Below are 12,217 nucleotides of genomic sequence, written 5' to 3'. Positions count from 1 at the left end.
ATTCAAACCTACTCATCTGTCTGGTGAATATTTACTAGGCACTTTCTAGGTACTGTGCTAGCAAGATGGGGACTGGGGCATGTCACAGTGAACAAGCAGATGCTATCCTGGCCCTTTGGGAGCTATGCTCTGGTGGGAGAGACAGATGAAACAGACTCAAACAGATGGTCTAACAGGTGAGAAACTGGCCAGTACTGTGAAGGAAGCAAGCGAGATGCAGAGCCAGGGACCAATGGGACAGATGGACCTTCCTGAAACAGAGGTGGGGATGATTGACTGAGAAGTGGAGGGATCCAGCCATTCAAATAGCAGGATAAAGGGGACTTTCAAAGGCATCCATTGATGGAGTCACCCATATGGCATAGTGTTCAGAATGGTGTGTCAGAAAGAAATGATGCTAGAACATTATTTTATTGAAGGGAAGGAATCAAGAATCAATCCCTTGGCTTTGTTAACACTTCCTTTCTTTCCTGACCATGCTTTCCCTCTTCACGTGGATACAAAAATAATTAGGAAGGTGAGCACTCTCAGGGAGCACCCATCTCTAAAGAAAGCAGAGTCCCATGGTTCTATGGGGATTCGGACTTGGTTTCATCATAGCCGTCTGCACTGTGTGACTTGGAGGCTATTCCCTACTACTTTAGAAATGTGATTCACTGCCTCAAGGTGCCTCACTCAGCGGGTAAAGGCCTTACATTTGATCTCTGGAACTCACATGGTAGAAGGAGAGAACCAACTTCCACAAACTGTCCCCTTATCTTCACTTAAGTGCTATGGGTCCCCATGCACAGAGCACATACAAGAAAAACAAGTTTTTAAAATACAATCTACTTGCCTCTATTTCCTTCCCATTGTACAACAGACTTAGGGTTGTTGTCATAAATCGCTGCAGATGATCAGAGCTGACGTTACTCCTGTATTTATTCTCTTTCAGATGAACCAGTTGGTGAAAACCTGAAAGTGTGAGTGAGTCCTCCCTGCCAGTCCTTAGTCCCCCTGCTGTGTAGACAAGAATAGTCAGGGAGAAGAGATGACAGAGCCATTAGCCTTTCCCAGCTTCTGTTGTGACAATCTGGGTGGTGACAGTCTCTTGTGGCTAATACCCCTGGACTCTGACTGCCCCTGTTGTCACAAGGGAGATGTGTCTTAGTCTCCAAACCTTGCCTAGTGGTCTCTGCTGTTGTCACCTGCCAGAAAAGAATTTTTGTCTGGCTGCTACTGGTGCCAAATGCATAGTAGTTAAATATTCTGGCCCTGGGTGAAATCCAAAGACACAGAGTGATGTCTCTCCTGCCCCTCCCATCAGTTTCCCTGGAGTAGACACTACCTACTTCATCTCCCAGTGCAACGCCCACATTGCATTCAGAGATGGGGTCTTTCCTCCCAGGCTCCATCAATTCTGACCAGAGCTTTTGCCCCTATCCATGCCCTCAAAGCCTGGGAGATGGGGCCAGGGCATTTCCTAGAGCTGCAGTTCCATTCCTCCTAGTTAGAAAAGCCTGGGCATTGAAAGAGACCAGATAAAAGTAGCCTGGTGACTGGCCTCTTGATCTGGGTCATTGATCAAAATTCCAAGAAAAGAGAAGTGATGCTAGGCAAGGCCAGGAAGCTAAATGAGGCAGCCACTGAGCACCCTGGCAACCGTGTCTTTGGTCTCCAGGGAGCAGCTTCTCTTTTAGTCAACTCCCAGCCTCTATGCCATCTAGTTTGGCCTTAGTGACAGATGAGGGTTTCTTGCAGATTTTGCCTTTCTTCCTGTTAGAGTTTGATCTCCTTTGATCAGGGCAAACCTGGGCTGGACTGGGGCATCAGACACTGAATCGGGTTGTTTCTAACTGAGCAACGTTCAGCCTACAGGGTTTGTTCTTTTTTAAAACGTGTGTTTCTACTCTCTGTCTAGCCCTATTTTTGAAGAGGACACACCCTCTGTTATGGAAATAGAGATGGAAGAGCTTGATAAATGGATGAACAGCATGAATAGAAACGGTACGTGGAAACCCCAAGTGTTTGTTTGCCTCTCTGGTAATGGAAGGCTAGAAGGCTGCCTCAGCTTCTAGCCGACAACTCAGTAAATCTGAGGTCATGCTCCATCTGGCACAGGGTCTGAATGGTCTTTAAATGTCCAGTTTAATCATAATCATTATATCTGTTACCTCTTGGTTTTATTTGTGTACAAGTTGAAATGGGACTTTTCAAAAGGAGATGGTGCTGTTACTTGTTTCTTTCTGTGTGTGTGTTGTGTGTGTGTGTGTGCATGTATGTGTGTTCATGCGTGTGTGTGTGTGTGTGTGTGTGTATGCACACGTGTGTGTGCATGTGTGTGTGTGCATGTATGTGTGTTCATGTGTGTGTGTGTGCGCGCGTGCGAGCACACGTGTGTGTGTGTGTGTGTGTGTGTGTGTGTGTGTGTGTGTGTGTGTGTGTTTGGTTTGGTTTTGCATGTGTGTGGTGCTGGGAATCAAACCCTAGCCTATCACATGCTAGGCATGTGCCTTACCACTAAGCTGCATCCCCAGCCTTCATCATTCTCTTTAGGGAAGGAAATCTGATACCAATTTATCTAGGGGAGGAAATCTGACATGACCTTACATTTTCTTGAATTTAAAGAATTTCAATCTGTATGTGGTTATACAGCTTCATCAAGTGTATTTTACATGAGTCACTGTCCAATACAAAAGTGTTAGAGCTGTGTGCCTATTTAATCATATAAAAATAAAACATAGTTTTAGTAGCCGAATAGTAACAATTGGTGACCAGTGGGTATGGTATTTGACAAAAAGACTATAGAACATCTCTATGTCGGTAGATAGTGCTATCAGGCAGGACTACTGTAGACAGTAATAGGGTATTCCCACACAAAAAATTTCAAGTCTTTAAAATGGTAACAGGTGTGTTTTCTTTAAAAATCAATAAATTTTTCTTAACGCTCATATGAAATTGATAAAAATCCACTATTTAGATTATCATGCTATTTGTATTTGTATGTATTACATTCATGGTGTATGCAGATGTTATGTGGTATGTGTATGTTCATGCATGTGTGTGTGTGTGTGTGTGTGTGTGTGTGTGTGTGTGTGTGTGTGTGTGTGGTAGAGGAGAAAGAAGCTCCCTGGGAGAAGGTGGTCACTCACTCCCCACCTTCCTGATGCTTCTGCTATAAAGTTGCTCTGCAGACACTTCAGGACCTGAGGCACAGACATTTTATTCCCCTGTCTAGTTTCCAAGAGGCATATTCTAGCTTTCAGAACACAGTGGGCTTCAGGGGACCAACTAAGCCAGCGATGATGAATTGTGCCCTTTTCATCAGGGGCACAGGACATTGCAGTCTTGTATCTGCGTGATTCGTGCGCTTACCTTTAAAGAGCCTCAGCATCATTAATCTTTGAAGCTCTAGAAGTCCATAGCAGGGCTGTTTCCTCACAGGTAGCCACACAGAGGGCTATGTCCATGTCCAGCTGTGTCAGTTTTGTGGGTAGAAAAGCAATTCTGGTGACTAACAGTGAATTGTTTTTCTTCTGTCTTAGCCAACTATGAATGTTTACCTACTTTGAAGGAAGAAAAGGAGCCAAACCTCAGCCCAAGGTACGTCAGAGATCATGTAGGGTGGAAGAGGGCCACAGCCACAACACAGAATTTTGTTTGCCTTTCCTATGCCTGGCAATTTAATATGTCAGCTTTCATGGAGGAATGTGTGGTCAGGAAGAATGTTTTGGAAAATACAAAATATCCCAGTAGCTCTTTATCCTTAGATATAAATTAGTGTTGATGTGCCCTTGATATTTCAAGGAGACTTTGTTGAGTTGGCTTCCATTTTAGTCCTAAAATTTGCTGATTATAACAAATTGAATTGTGAGGTTATTTGCCTTGGATAGATGTTTGGTAAGGAAACAGGTGGAGAGGACAGTCCCAAAGGAGGTGGCTTTCAGTAATCATGACTAGGAGGAACATTTGCTAAAAAGCAAACCACAAACAAAGAACCCCAACCCACCTGGTCTGGACTTATTATCAGAGAGAAATTAAATGGAAATTAAAAGAATATTCCATTCTACCACTAGGTGGCTCTGCTTGATAGAAAATTTTAGTGCCTTGGGGCCAGGTGTAATTTATTAGCCCTGGATGGTATCATTTAAATGATATTATCTTGTGAGGAGGGAAATGAGTGAGTTTGGGGGATTGTCGATTAGCGAAGTGTTTGCTCAGTATGTGGAAAAAACTAGAAGGAATTAAGAGGGGACTTGCTCTTCAGAGCATCACTATGATTTGGAGGGAGGTCACCAAGTTTTCTGTTGGGGTAACACAAAGATGACCAGACAGCAGAGATGTTGGACTGTGATGGAAATGAAACACTTGTGTTAGAACACACAGAAGAAGCTTGAAAGCATGGTGAGTACCCATGAACATACAAGCTCTCTTAGATGCTTCCAGAATGCAGTTACATGTCACCAGACAGTCCCTGAGGCCACAGCACTGCAAGTAAAGATCTTATTAGGTTTTCCTCTGGGGTCTTTGTCTCTGCATCTATACCTCTAGAATCTCGGTACGCCACCCAAATGTTCACCACCCTTCATCTCTCTCAGTCATGGACTACCACAGTCCTACCCAGGCCAGCCTCAGCTCAAACTCCGAGTTGACTCTTAGAGATCAAGTCCATGTTGCCTCTTGGGGTATTTGTATGTTACAATTCATCTCTACGTCAGAAAAATACTCTATTTCACTTAAATGATATTCCAGATGGTAACAAGAAGGCAAAAGGAAGAAAAATAATGCCACAGTTATATGACAAGGAACATCACAGAGAAATCTTTTCCACATATCTTAACCTTCCCCTCCTAACAAGACGGCACATGGGTCAGTACAGATCACCCTCAAACTCTGTTCACATTATTGCTGCCCCTTCAGCGTTGAGAAATGTCAGTAGTTTTATACATATGACTCTCACTCTGAAATTACTGGTACTGCTGAAGAAACCCACCCTTACAGAATTGTATGGTAATGAAATTTATTAAAAATCTTGTTTTGTTTTTTGAATATAGAGAGGTTGGTTTCAAAATAAGTTGCCTGAAAAAAAAAGCCCTTATCTGTTTGGAGAGTTGTTCTATGTGAACTGATCATTTTGCAAGTGAGTATCTGAACTCCTCTGTGGGCCTGGAACCATCTGGCTTTGATTCACAGGACGTCTGCCAGGGCTTCCCCCCATTCCCTGTCTGGGAAAGCAGCACTGGAGTTCTAGACTGGCCAGTCTCAGCTCTTACAACACCCCTTCTAGTGACTGCCACAGGCATATGATATTGAAAGCAGAGCGAATTTGCAGGACTGTCACTTGTCCTTTACCTTCACCCATACACAGCCCAGCTCATCATCAACACCTCCCCACAGGTGACACATTTGTTACAATCAATTGTCATCATCAAGTAACCGTTGGCATTGACCCCTGAGACACCAGCCTTCATCAGGTGACCTTAATGCTTCAAAAAGCATGGAACAGCAAAAATGGAGTGAATTTGCCGCACTGTCGATCCTCCTGATAAACAAAGACTTCTAGAATCCATGTTCAGTACCAGTTCTCTTTGGATGTCAGATGTCCCCTGAGCTTCTGGGAAAGGGTAGCTCTTTTAGAGTCCATCCCAGTCCTTGATTTTCACTTTCCGTGTTCTAACTGCCCTTTTCTGCATGATCTCTCTCCTCTTCCCTCCCTCCCTCCCTCCCCCCCCCCCCCCGTAACCAGACTATATCTCCACAGCAGGCACCATCTCCGTGTCTTGGGCTAATTCCGCACCTCATCCCTGTGACTCCACCCAGGCCCAGCTCTGTCGGGAAGGGACTTTGTATTGATGAGAAGGAGCTTGATCTAACTGTTACATGACTTCATGCCAAACTGAGCTCTACGCTCTCTGAAGCTGAGTCAGAGCACCGTGACCTTCCACGGGCTTAGCGATGGCGTATTGCCATCTTCAGAGATGGCTGTATTAGCTGTGGCCATAAGTCAGAATTGTTGCTGGATAGATGGGTCTGGAAGAGGATAACTGTCTAATCTGGACAAACAGAGTCACAGCTATGAGGTGAGGTATTTGAGCTGAATCTGCCCCATTCTGCTGGCAGCCTGCCAATCAAGTGCCTGCTTGCAGACTATTTTACAGTTTGTCCTTCTGTCCCTGTGTACGCTGTGGAAAGGTGTTCCATGTGCTTCACGTGTTTATGTAACACCCCTAGACAAATTGCTCTTTAATGTCACTGTCAGAAATAAGTTGCTAAAACTGCACGTGTGCACATCATGGCAAGCAGGGAAGGTTTAACTCGGAGCCACTATTGTGTTTGTTGCAGCTCAGTGGCAGTTCGCCAAGGTATTTTTAACAGGGAACTCCAGGGTTTGCTAGAGTTAAAAATGCATGGCTTATTTGATCATTTCCCAGAGATGATGAATAACCAGAGGCAGCAGCGAGCGCCTTGAACTAAATAAAAGAATGAGCCTGTAACGGGGGATGCCCTGGATCACTGTGCTGGGGCTGTGGGAGGCTGTGGGGGGAGGGTGCTGACTCACTCACTGGCCAGGTGGACATCAAACCACACAAAACACCGGGAGGGCAGCTGCTCCCTGGGAATGGCCGGCTGTCTCATCAAAGCAGAAGCAGCTTGTGTCTATGCTGGGACCTTGTCATCCCACGATGAGGGGCCAGAGATCATGAGCACTTTGCTTTGGAGAAGTTAAGTAATGACACTGCTAAACAAAATGCCTCTCCTTAGAAATGTAAAGCATGCTTCTGAAGATGTTTCCTTAAAGCCTTGAGTCTTAGTGGCAACGTTCCAGACAACTAGCAAACAGTCACTGGTTCTGGGTCTTCGGAATAAGCATTGCCAATAGATGTGTGTCTAAGCACGAGGCCTTTAACATGGGGTTTTATCTGTATTTCTCTGGTTTTCTTTGAGTGTGTGATGCTCAGGACTGAGGCCAGAGCCTCTCTCATGTCTTACCACCTCAACTCCCCATTTATTCTTTACAACAACCCTATAAGCTATATAATTATTAGGTGTGTTTTGGAGATGAGACCAGACAAGGAAATTGAAGCTAGGAAAGGTTAACTTGCCCATGGTCGCACAGCAAGGAAATGGTCAGACTCCAGCCCAATAGTGTTCCTCTTATGCTAAGAATCCACTTGTTAGTGTACCCCAACATTATAACTGTTGTAAAAGCCACCAAAAAAAAATGGGAGCTACCCAGCGCTGACACCCACAACACGATGCATGGAATCATCATTTTAAAGGTTTGAATATTTATTTACTGGAATGGGAAAGGTACAGTGGGTAAATGTGCTGGCTTTGGTCCTAGCCCACACTGTAAAGAATCTGGGTGTGAGCCCACCCTTGACTTTAACCCTGGCACTGTGGGGACAGTGGGACAGGAGAACTGTGATGGGTTGCTAGCTGACAGCCGAGCTCCACACTCATGGAGAGACGAGGTCTTAAGAGAGTAAGGCAGGCAGTAACAGAACAGGACACCCAACACCCTCTCCCAGCTTTACACTCTAAGCACCTACATCCATGAATATAAACACACACACACACACACACACACACACACACACACACACACACACACAAATTTATTTATTTGTTGATTAATGTATTTATTATTTGATGCTGGGAACTGAAACAGAAACTCCCACATGCTAAGCACATGCTTTACCACTGAGCTGAACCTTCATTCCTTTTACTGAGGGACGTAAAAAATGTGAACAAACAGAAGCCATAGTGCTGCTAACCAAAGACAAATGAAAGGACTCTAACCATCCCGGATCTGGCGAACTTGGCTCTAGCAGGTCTTGCTCTTCTCCCAGATTCCCTCTGCCTTGCTAAAAACCGTTAGATTACATTCCCTAAAGCTAGACCCCAAGGTCTATTCCCCTTTTTTGGCCACTTCCTCCTCCTGAAGCTGACTACCAAGTATTGAACTCCACCAATCAAAAGCTCCCTTTGGTTCACCTAATTAACATGCCCAATTAAAAATAGGGTTCCCCCTTTACCTTTAAAGACTGCCAATTTCCTATGGGCCATGTCTGTCTTCTCTCTATCCAGGAGCAGTCCTTTTTTCCCTGGGACAAATACTCCTGCCCCCTTTCCCTTGTACCCTTCCCCTTCTCCTGTCTTTGTCTCTTATTCCCAGCCCTTTGTCCCTCTCAAGCAAACAAATCTCCTTTGAGCTGAGAACTTAGTCTTGTGGGTCCTGAGCTAATACTTTTACGTTCAACAAGATTGTGAAGTTATCTTTTCAAATTCAACCAGATCTCTTACAAATCTCAATGCACATTTCTTTTGGAAGCATGACTGTGCACAGATAGCCAGGGTATGAGCTGGGGCATGATATCAGAAGATTCACAGTAGAAATTAAACATGGTTCCACTAGCACTGGATAGGAATCATTAATGGAGATCTGGATGTGACAGCTCACACCTGTAATCTGCACTCAGGAAACTCACTCGAAGCTTACAGGAAGATCGCTGTCAGTTCAAGGATAATCTGGCCTACAGAGTAAGACCCTGTTTGAAAAAGAAGCAAAACAAAATAAAAGCCTGGCATGGTGGTACATGCCTGCAGTCCTAACCCTTGGGAGGCAGAGGCAGGAAGATCACACAAGTTCAGGGTTAGCCTGGTCTACAGAGTGAGTCGGAGCAGCCTGGGCTACTGTCGTGTGTGACTATTCTTAGGATGTGTGAACAGCGTCTACCTGCTCCAGATAGGGAACTGATGACAGACCAAAGTAAGGATACCACAAAAGTCCAAACTGGTGAAGCAGTGAATTTTATTAGGGTTATTTTTAGGAGCAGAAATGACTCAAAGACAAGCTACATCACCAAAGCCCACCCCAACATGGGTGACAGCTCACACAGTGCACAGCCTGTAGGCAGCTCAACTGGTTGGAGTATCACTGGTCTGAGCATCTTTCAGTGTGCTTTCTGCTTTTACATGCTAAAGGAGGGAGGGGCCTAGTGAGTCTGCTCAGTTTGGGAAGTTCAGGAAGCCTTGTTAACTTTCAGTCTTGATAAGCTTGCCTGCAGGATGGAATGTTTCACCACCCTTTAGAACTCCCCTCCCCTTTAACATCATGGGCCTTAACTGGCTTTCCTCCAAGATGGACAGTTTTTTTTGTTTTGTTTTGTTTTTTATTTGTTTGTTTGTTTGGTTTGGTTTTTCGAGACAGGGTTTCTCTGTGTAGCTTTGGAGCCTATCCTGGCACTCACTCTGGAGACCAGGCTGGCTTCTAACTCACAGAGATCTGTCTGCCTCTGCCTCCCAAGTGCTGGGATTAAAGGCATGTGCCACCAACGCCCGGCCAAGATGGACAGTTTTAATCTCAGAAGAAACTGCTACACAACAGCCACTGAGTGAGACCCCCCACCTCAAACAAAACAAAACAAAACAAAACAAAAAATTAGAACCAAAATTAAAAACTGGAGATGTTTTGCAGTATAGATAATGAGTCAAATTATTTTTACTATGGGAACCAATAAAAAGATAATTAAATATGAACAAAGTTTATCAATAAAATAACTTAGCTAAAGACATTAAAATTACCAATCAATGTTTGGAAAAAGTATATCCTTTTTAGTAATAAAAAAGAAAACAAAAGCATAGATAAAGAAAATATAACAGCTTTCTCACCTAGAAGGACCATTTAACAATGGGCCTGAAAGCATCCAAAATTCCTCCTGTAGAGACTTATACAAAGGGAATGATTGGAAGTGTTTGTAAAAGTTAAAAATTAGAAGTAGCCTAAAGAGTTAATTATAATAAATATTGGTTAGAGGCAGGTTCTATTGTTATTTTGTCTTTTTCTGGTCTTCCTTCCTCCCTTCCTTCCTTCCTTCCTTCCTCCCATCCTTCCTTCCTTCCTTCCTTCTTTCTTTAGTACTGGGGATTGAATTCAAGGCTTCAGCATACACCAGCCAAACACCCTACTGTTGTATTACATTCCTAAGCCTCATTTTAAAAGCATCCAATGGGTTAATAGGTTGCTATATAGCTACTAAAAAGGGAGGGGAAGTGGGGAAAATTCTAACCTGTGGGCTGTAGTGCTGGGATTGAACCCAGCATTGAACCTTATGTGTGTTAGGAAGAAGAGCTATGTCCCACTCTGTGTGAGCAGGAGTGGACAATGTGCATATTAACATCCTATTTTTGAACACAGGAGAAAATATGTTTAGAACAGAAAAACTTGCAAGAGTAAGTGCCAAATACTTAGCGATAGTGAAGGTACTAGTGTTTTTATTCTATGTTTTTTGGGGGGCGGGGCGGGGGGAGGCTTGCTACAGATGGAACCCAGGACCTTGCTCATGGTAGCCAAACATTCTACCACTGAGCTACATCCCCAGCCCTGTATTTTCCACTTAAAAAAAAAATGAACATGGGCTGGTTTTACAATAATTTTGAAAACTGTATCTGTTAGAACCATTGGACAGAGCTCAGTGTTGCAGACGAAAGAGGGTTTTGCTAGTTAAGGCCATAAAGGGAGACCATACAATCTGGGGACTTCTGTTCCACAGAGATGGCCTCCTGGACTTAGCAATACTGTCTTGTTACCACCCTGTTTCTGGGAAATGAAGCCTTTGAGTTTTTCACTCACTCACTTTGAGTTTTTCAGAGTGACATAATTAAAGGTTTGTTGTACCTAACTCTTAGAGAATATTCCCTCTTTAGTGTGTAAGGGGTATTGAAGATCAGTCCCAGGGTCTGGACAGTACCTGTGGTAAGCAAGCTTTCTGTCACTGAATTACACCCCCAGAGGGGAAAAATTCCACTCATTGTCCACATTTGATAAGTTTTGTTATAGAGGTCATTCCTTTGTTTATTCTCCTGCATCAGTGCATCAGATACAGTTCTGCCTTCCTCTCCCTCTTCTATGCTTCCTTGGTTCCCACAGCTTACACACACACACACACACACACACACACACACACACACACACACACACACACACGGTGAAGGGTCCTCTCCCTTGTCAAGGACACACTGACATCTATTGACTGATGTATCATCTATTGTGGTTGTTTTGTTTTTCTGAGACAGTTTTCACTGTTTCCTGGGCTGTAGATGTTGTAACTACAGGTGTATGCCCTTGCTAATGCCCGATGCATTATTGAGCATCTGTGGGATGAATCGGAAGACCACAGTGGGCTGCACATACCCAAGAGCCAAGGAGAGAGCACAGCTGCTCACTGTGGTCATTCATGCCCTTCCTTGGAGATAGAGCTGACTGACAATAGAGATGTGCTAGAATGTCAGTAGAGAGGACACCAAAACCAGAGGAGAAGCAGGAAGCAAGAAGCAGGGCTGCACCTACTCTCCAGGACAGGCAAGTGGAGCCCCTGCCACACAGGGAAAAGGCTGTGAAGTCAGATATTGGACAAAGATAACCAAACTAGAAACAAACGAACACACACAAAAAAGCCAACAGCATGGTATGTTCAAATATCAGGTCTCTGACTTACACCCCAGGATACCCATGATGGAATTCTACATGGTGCAAAGAACATGCCCTAGTCCCTCTGTGGGCTCGAACAAGCCAGGACCACAAACTCTTGAGGGAAAACAACACATGTGTGTTTTCTTTATTTGTCTGTTTGTTTGTTTTTGAAAAGACATTTGGCATCTATTCACAGGGAATGGGATTAGATTTAATTAAAGGAGAGAACCCCCAACTCCATCTAGTTGTCTGCCTGTCACTGGGGAGGAATTTGGGAGAGCTAGGGATAGTCTCTTGGTGTACATGGATTTCCTCTTCAAGAATGGAATATAAAATTCAAACTGGCCCTTATTTGGGAAATCGTAAGCTAAAGAATACTGACCTTCTGATTATCTAGACTCTTGAGTCACCTCTGCAATCGAGGGAACACCTTTCCCTTGCTTCTTGGAAATGTGCTATTGTTCTGTTCTGTGTTTCTTTCTTTCCCAGTGACAATGAATCCTAACTCTGAGCAGTGTTGATGTTCTCCAAGAGTGCACACCCTGAGGGCACCTGCTGGGCCTGCCAAGGGAAGACGAAGAGGAGACAAGTTTAATTAATTTCAAATCAGTGTAGACACAAGAACCTTTTACTGTTTCTTCCACCACCCTCTCTTCAGACGATGACATCCCGTGGACTTGGAAGAAGGAAGGACTGAAATCCTAGGAAAGGCCTGGCTGCCCGCCATCCGACTCAGGGTGCACAAGGAGCACTGTGATGTGT

At 44.2% G+C, this 12,217-nt stretch overlaps 1 protein-coding gene across 1 annotated transcript in view; it reads left to right on the top strand.

The window, feature by feature from the left end:
* The window catches only part of Tmem154 (transmembrane protein 154), a 39,719-nt gene extending 33,856 nt beyond the window's left edge, over positions 1 to 5,863 (top strand). The window contains exons 7-10 of the mRNA XM_035451334.1: positions 935 to 962; positions 1,901 to 1,986; positions 3,525 to 3,582; positions 5,800 to 5,863. Coding sequence (XP_035307225.1) covers positions 935 to 962; positions 1,901 to 1,986; positions 3,525 to 3,582; positions 5,800 to 5,863 — 236 coding nt within the window. The remainder of the gene's footprint in view (positions 1 to 934; positions 963 to 1,900; positions 1,987 to 3,524; positions 3,583 to 5,799) is intronic.
* Positions 5,864 to 12,217: the final 6,354 nt, after the last annotated feature.

Source organism: Cricetulus griseus (genome assembly GCF_003668045.3).
Source record: "Cricetulus griseus strain 17A/GY chromosome 1 unlocalized genomic scaffold, alternate assembly CriGri-PICRH-1.0 chr1_0, whole genome shotgun sequence".
Classification (NCBI taxonomy): Eukaryota; Metazoa; Chordata; class Mammalia; order Rodentia; family Cricetidae; genus Cricetulus; species Cricetulus griseus.
This window is presented reverse-complemented; position numbering and strand designations above follow the sequence as displayed.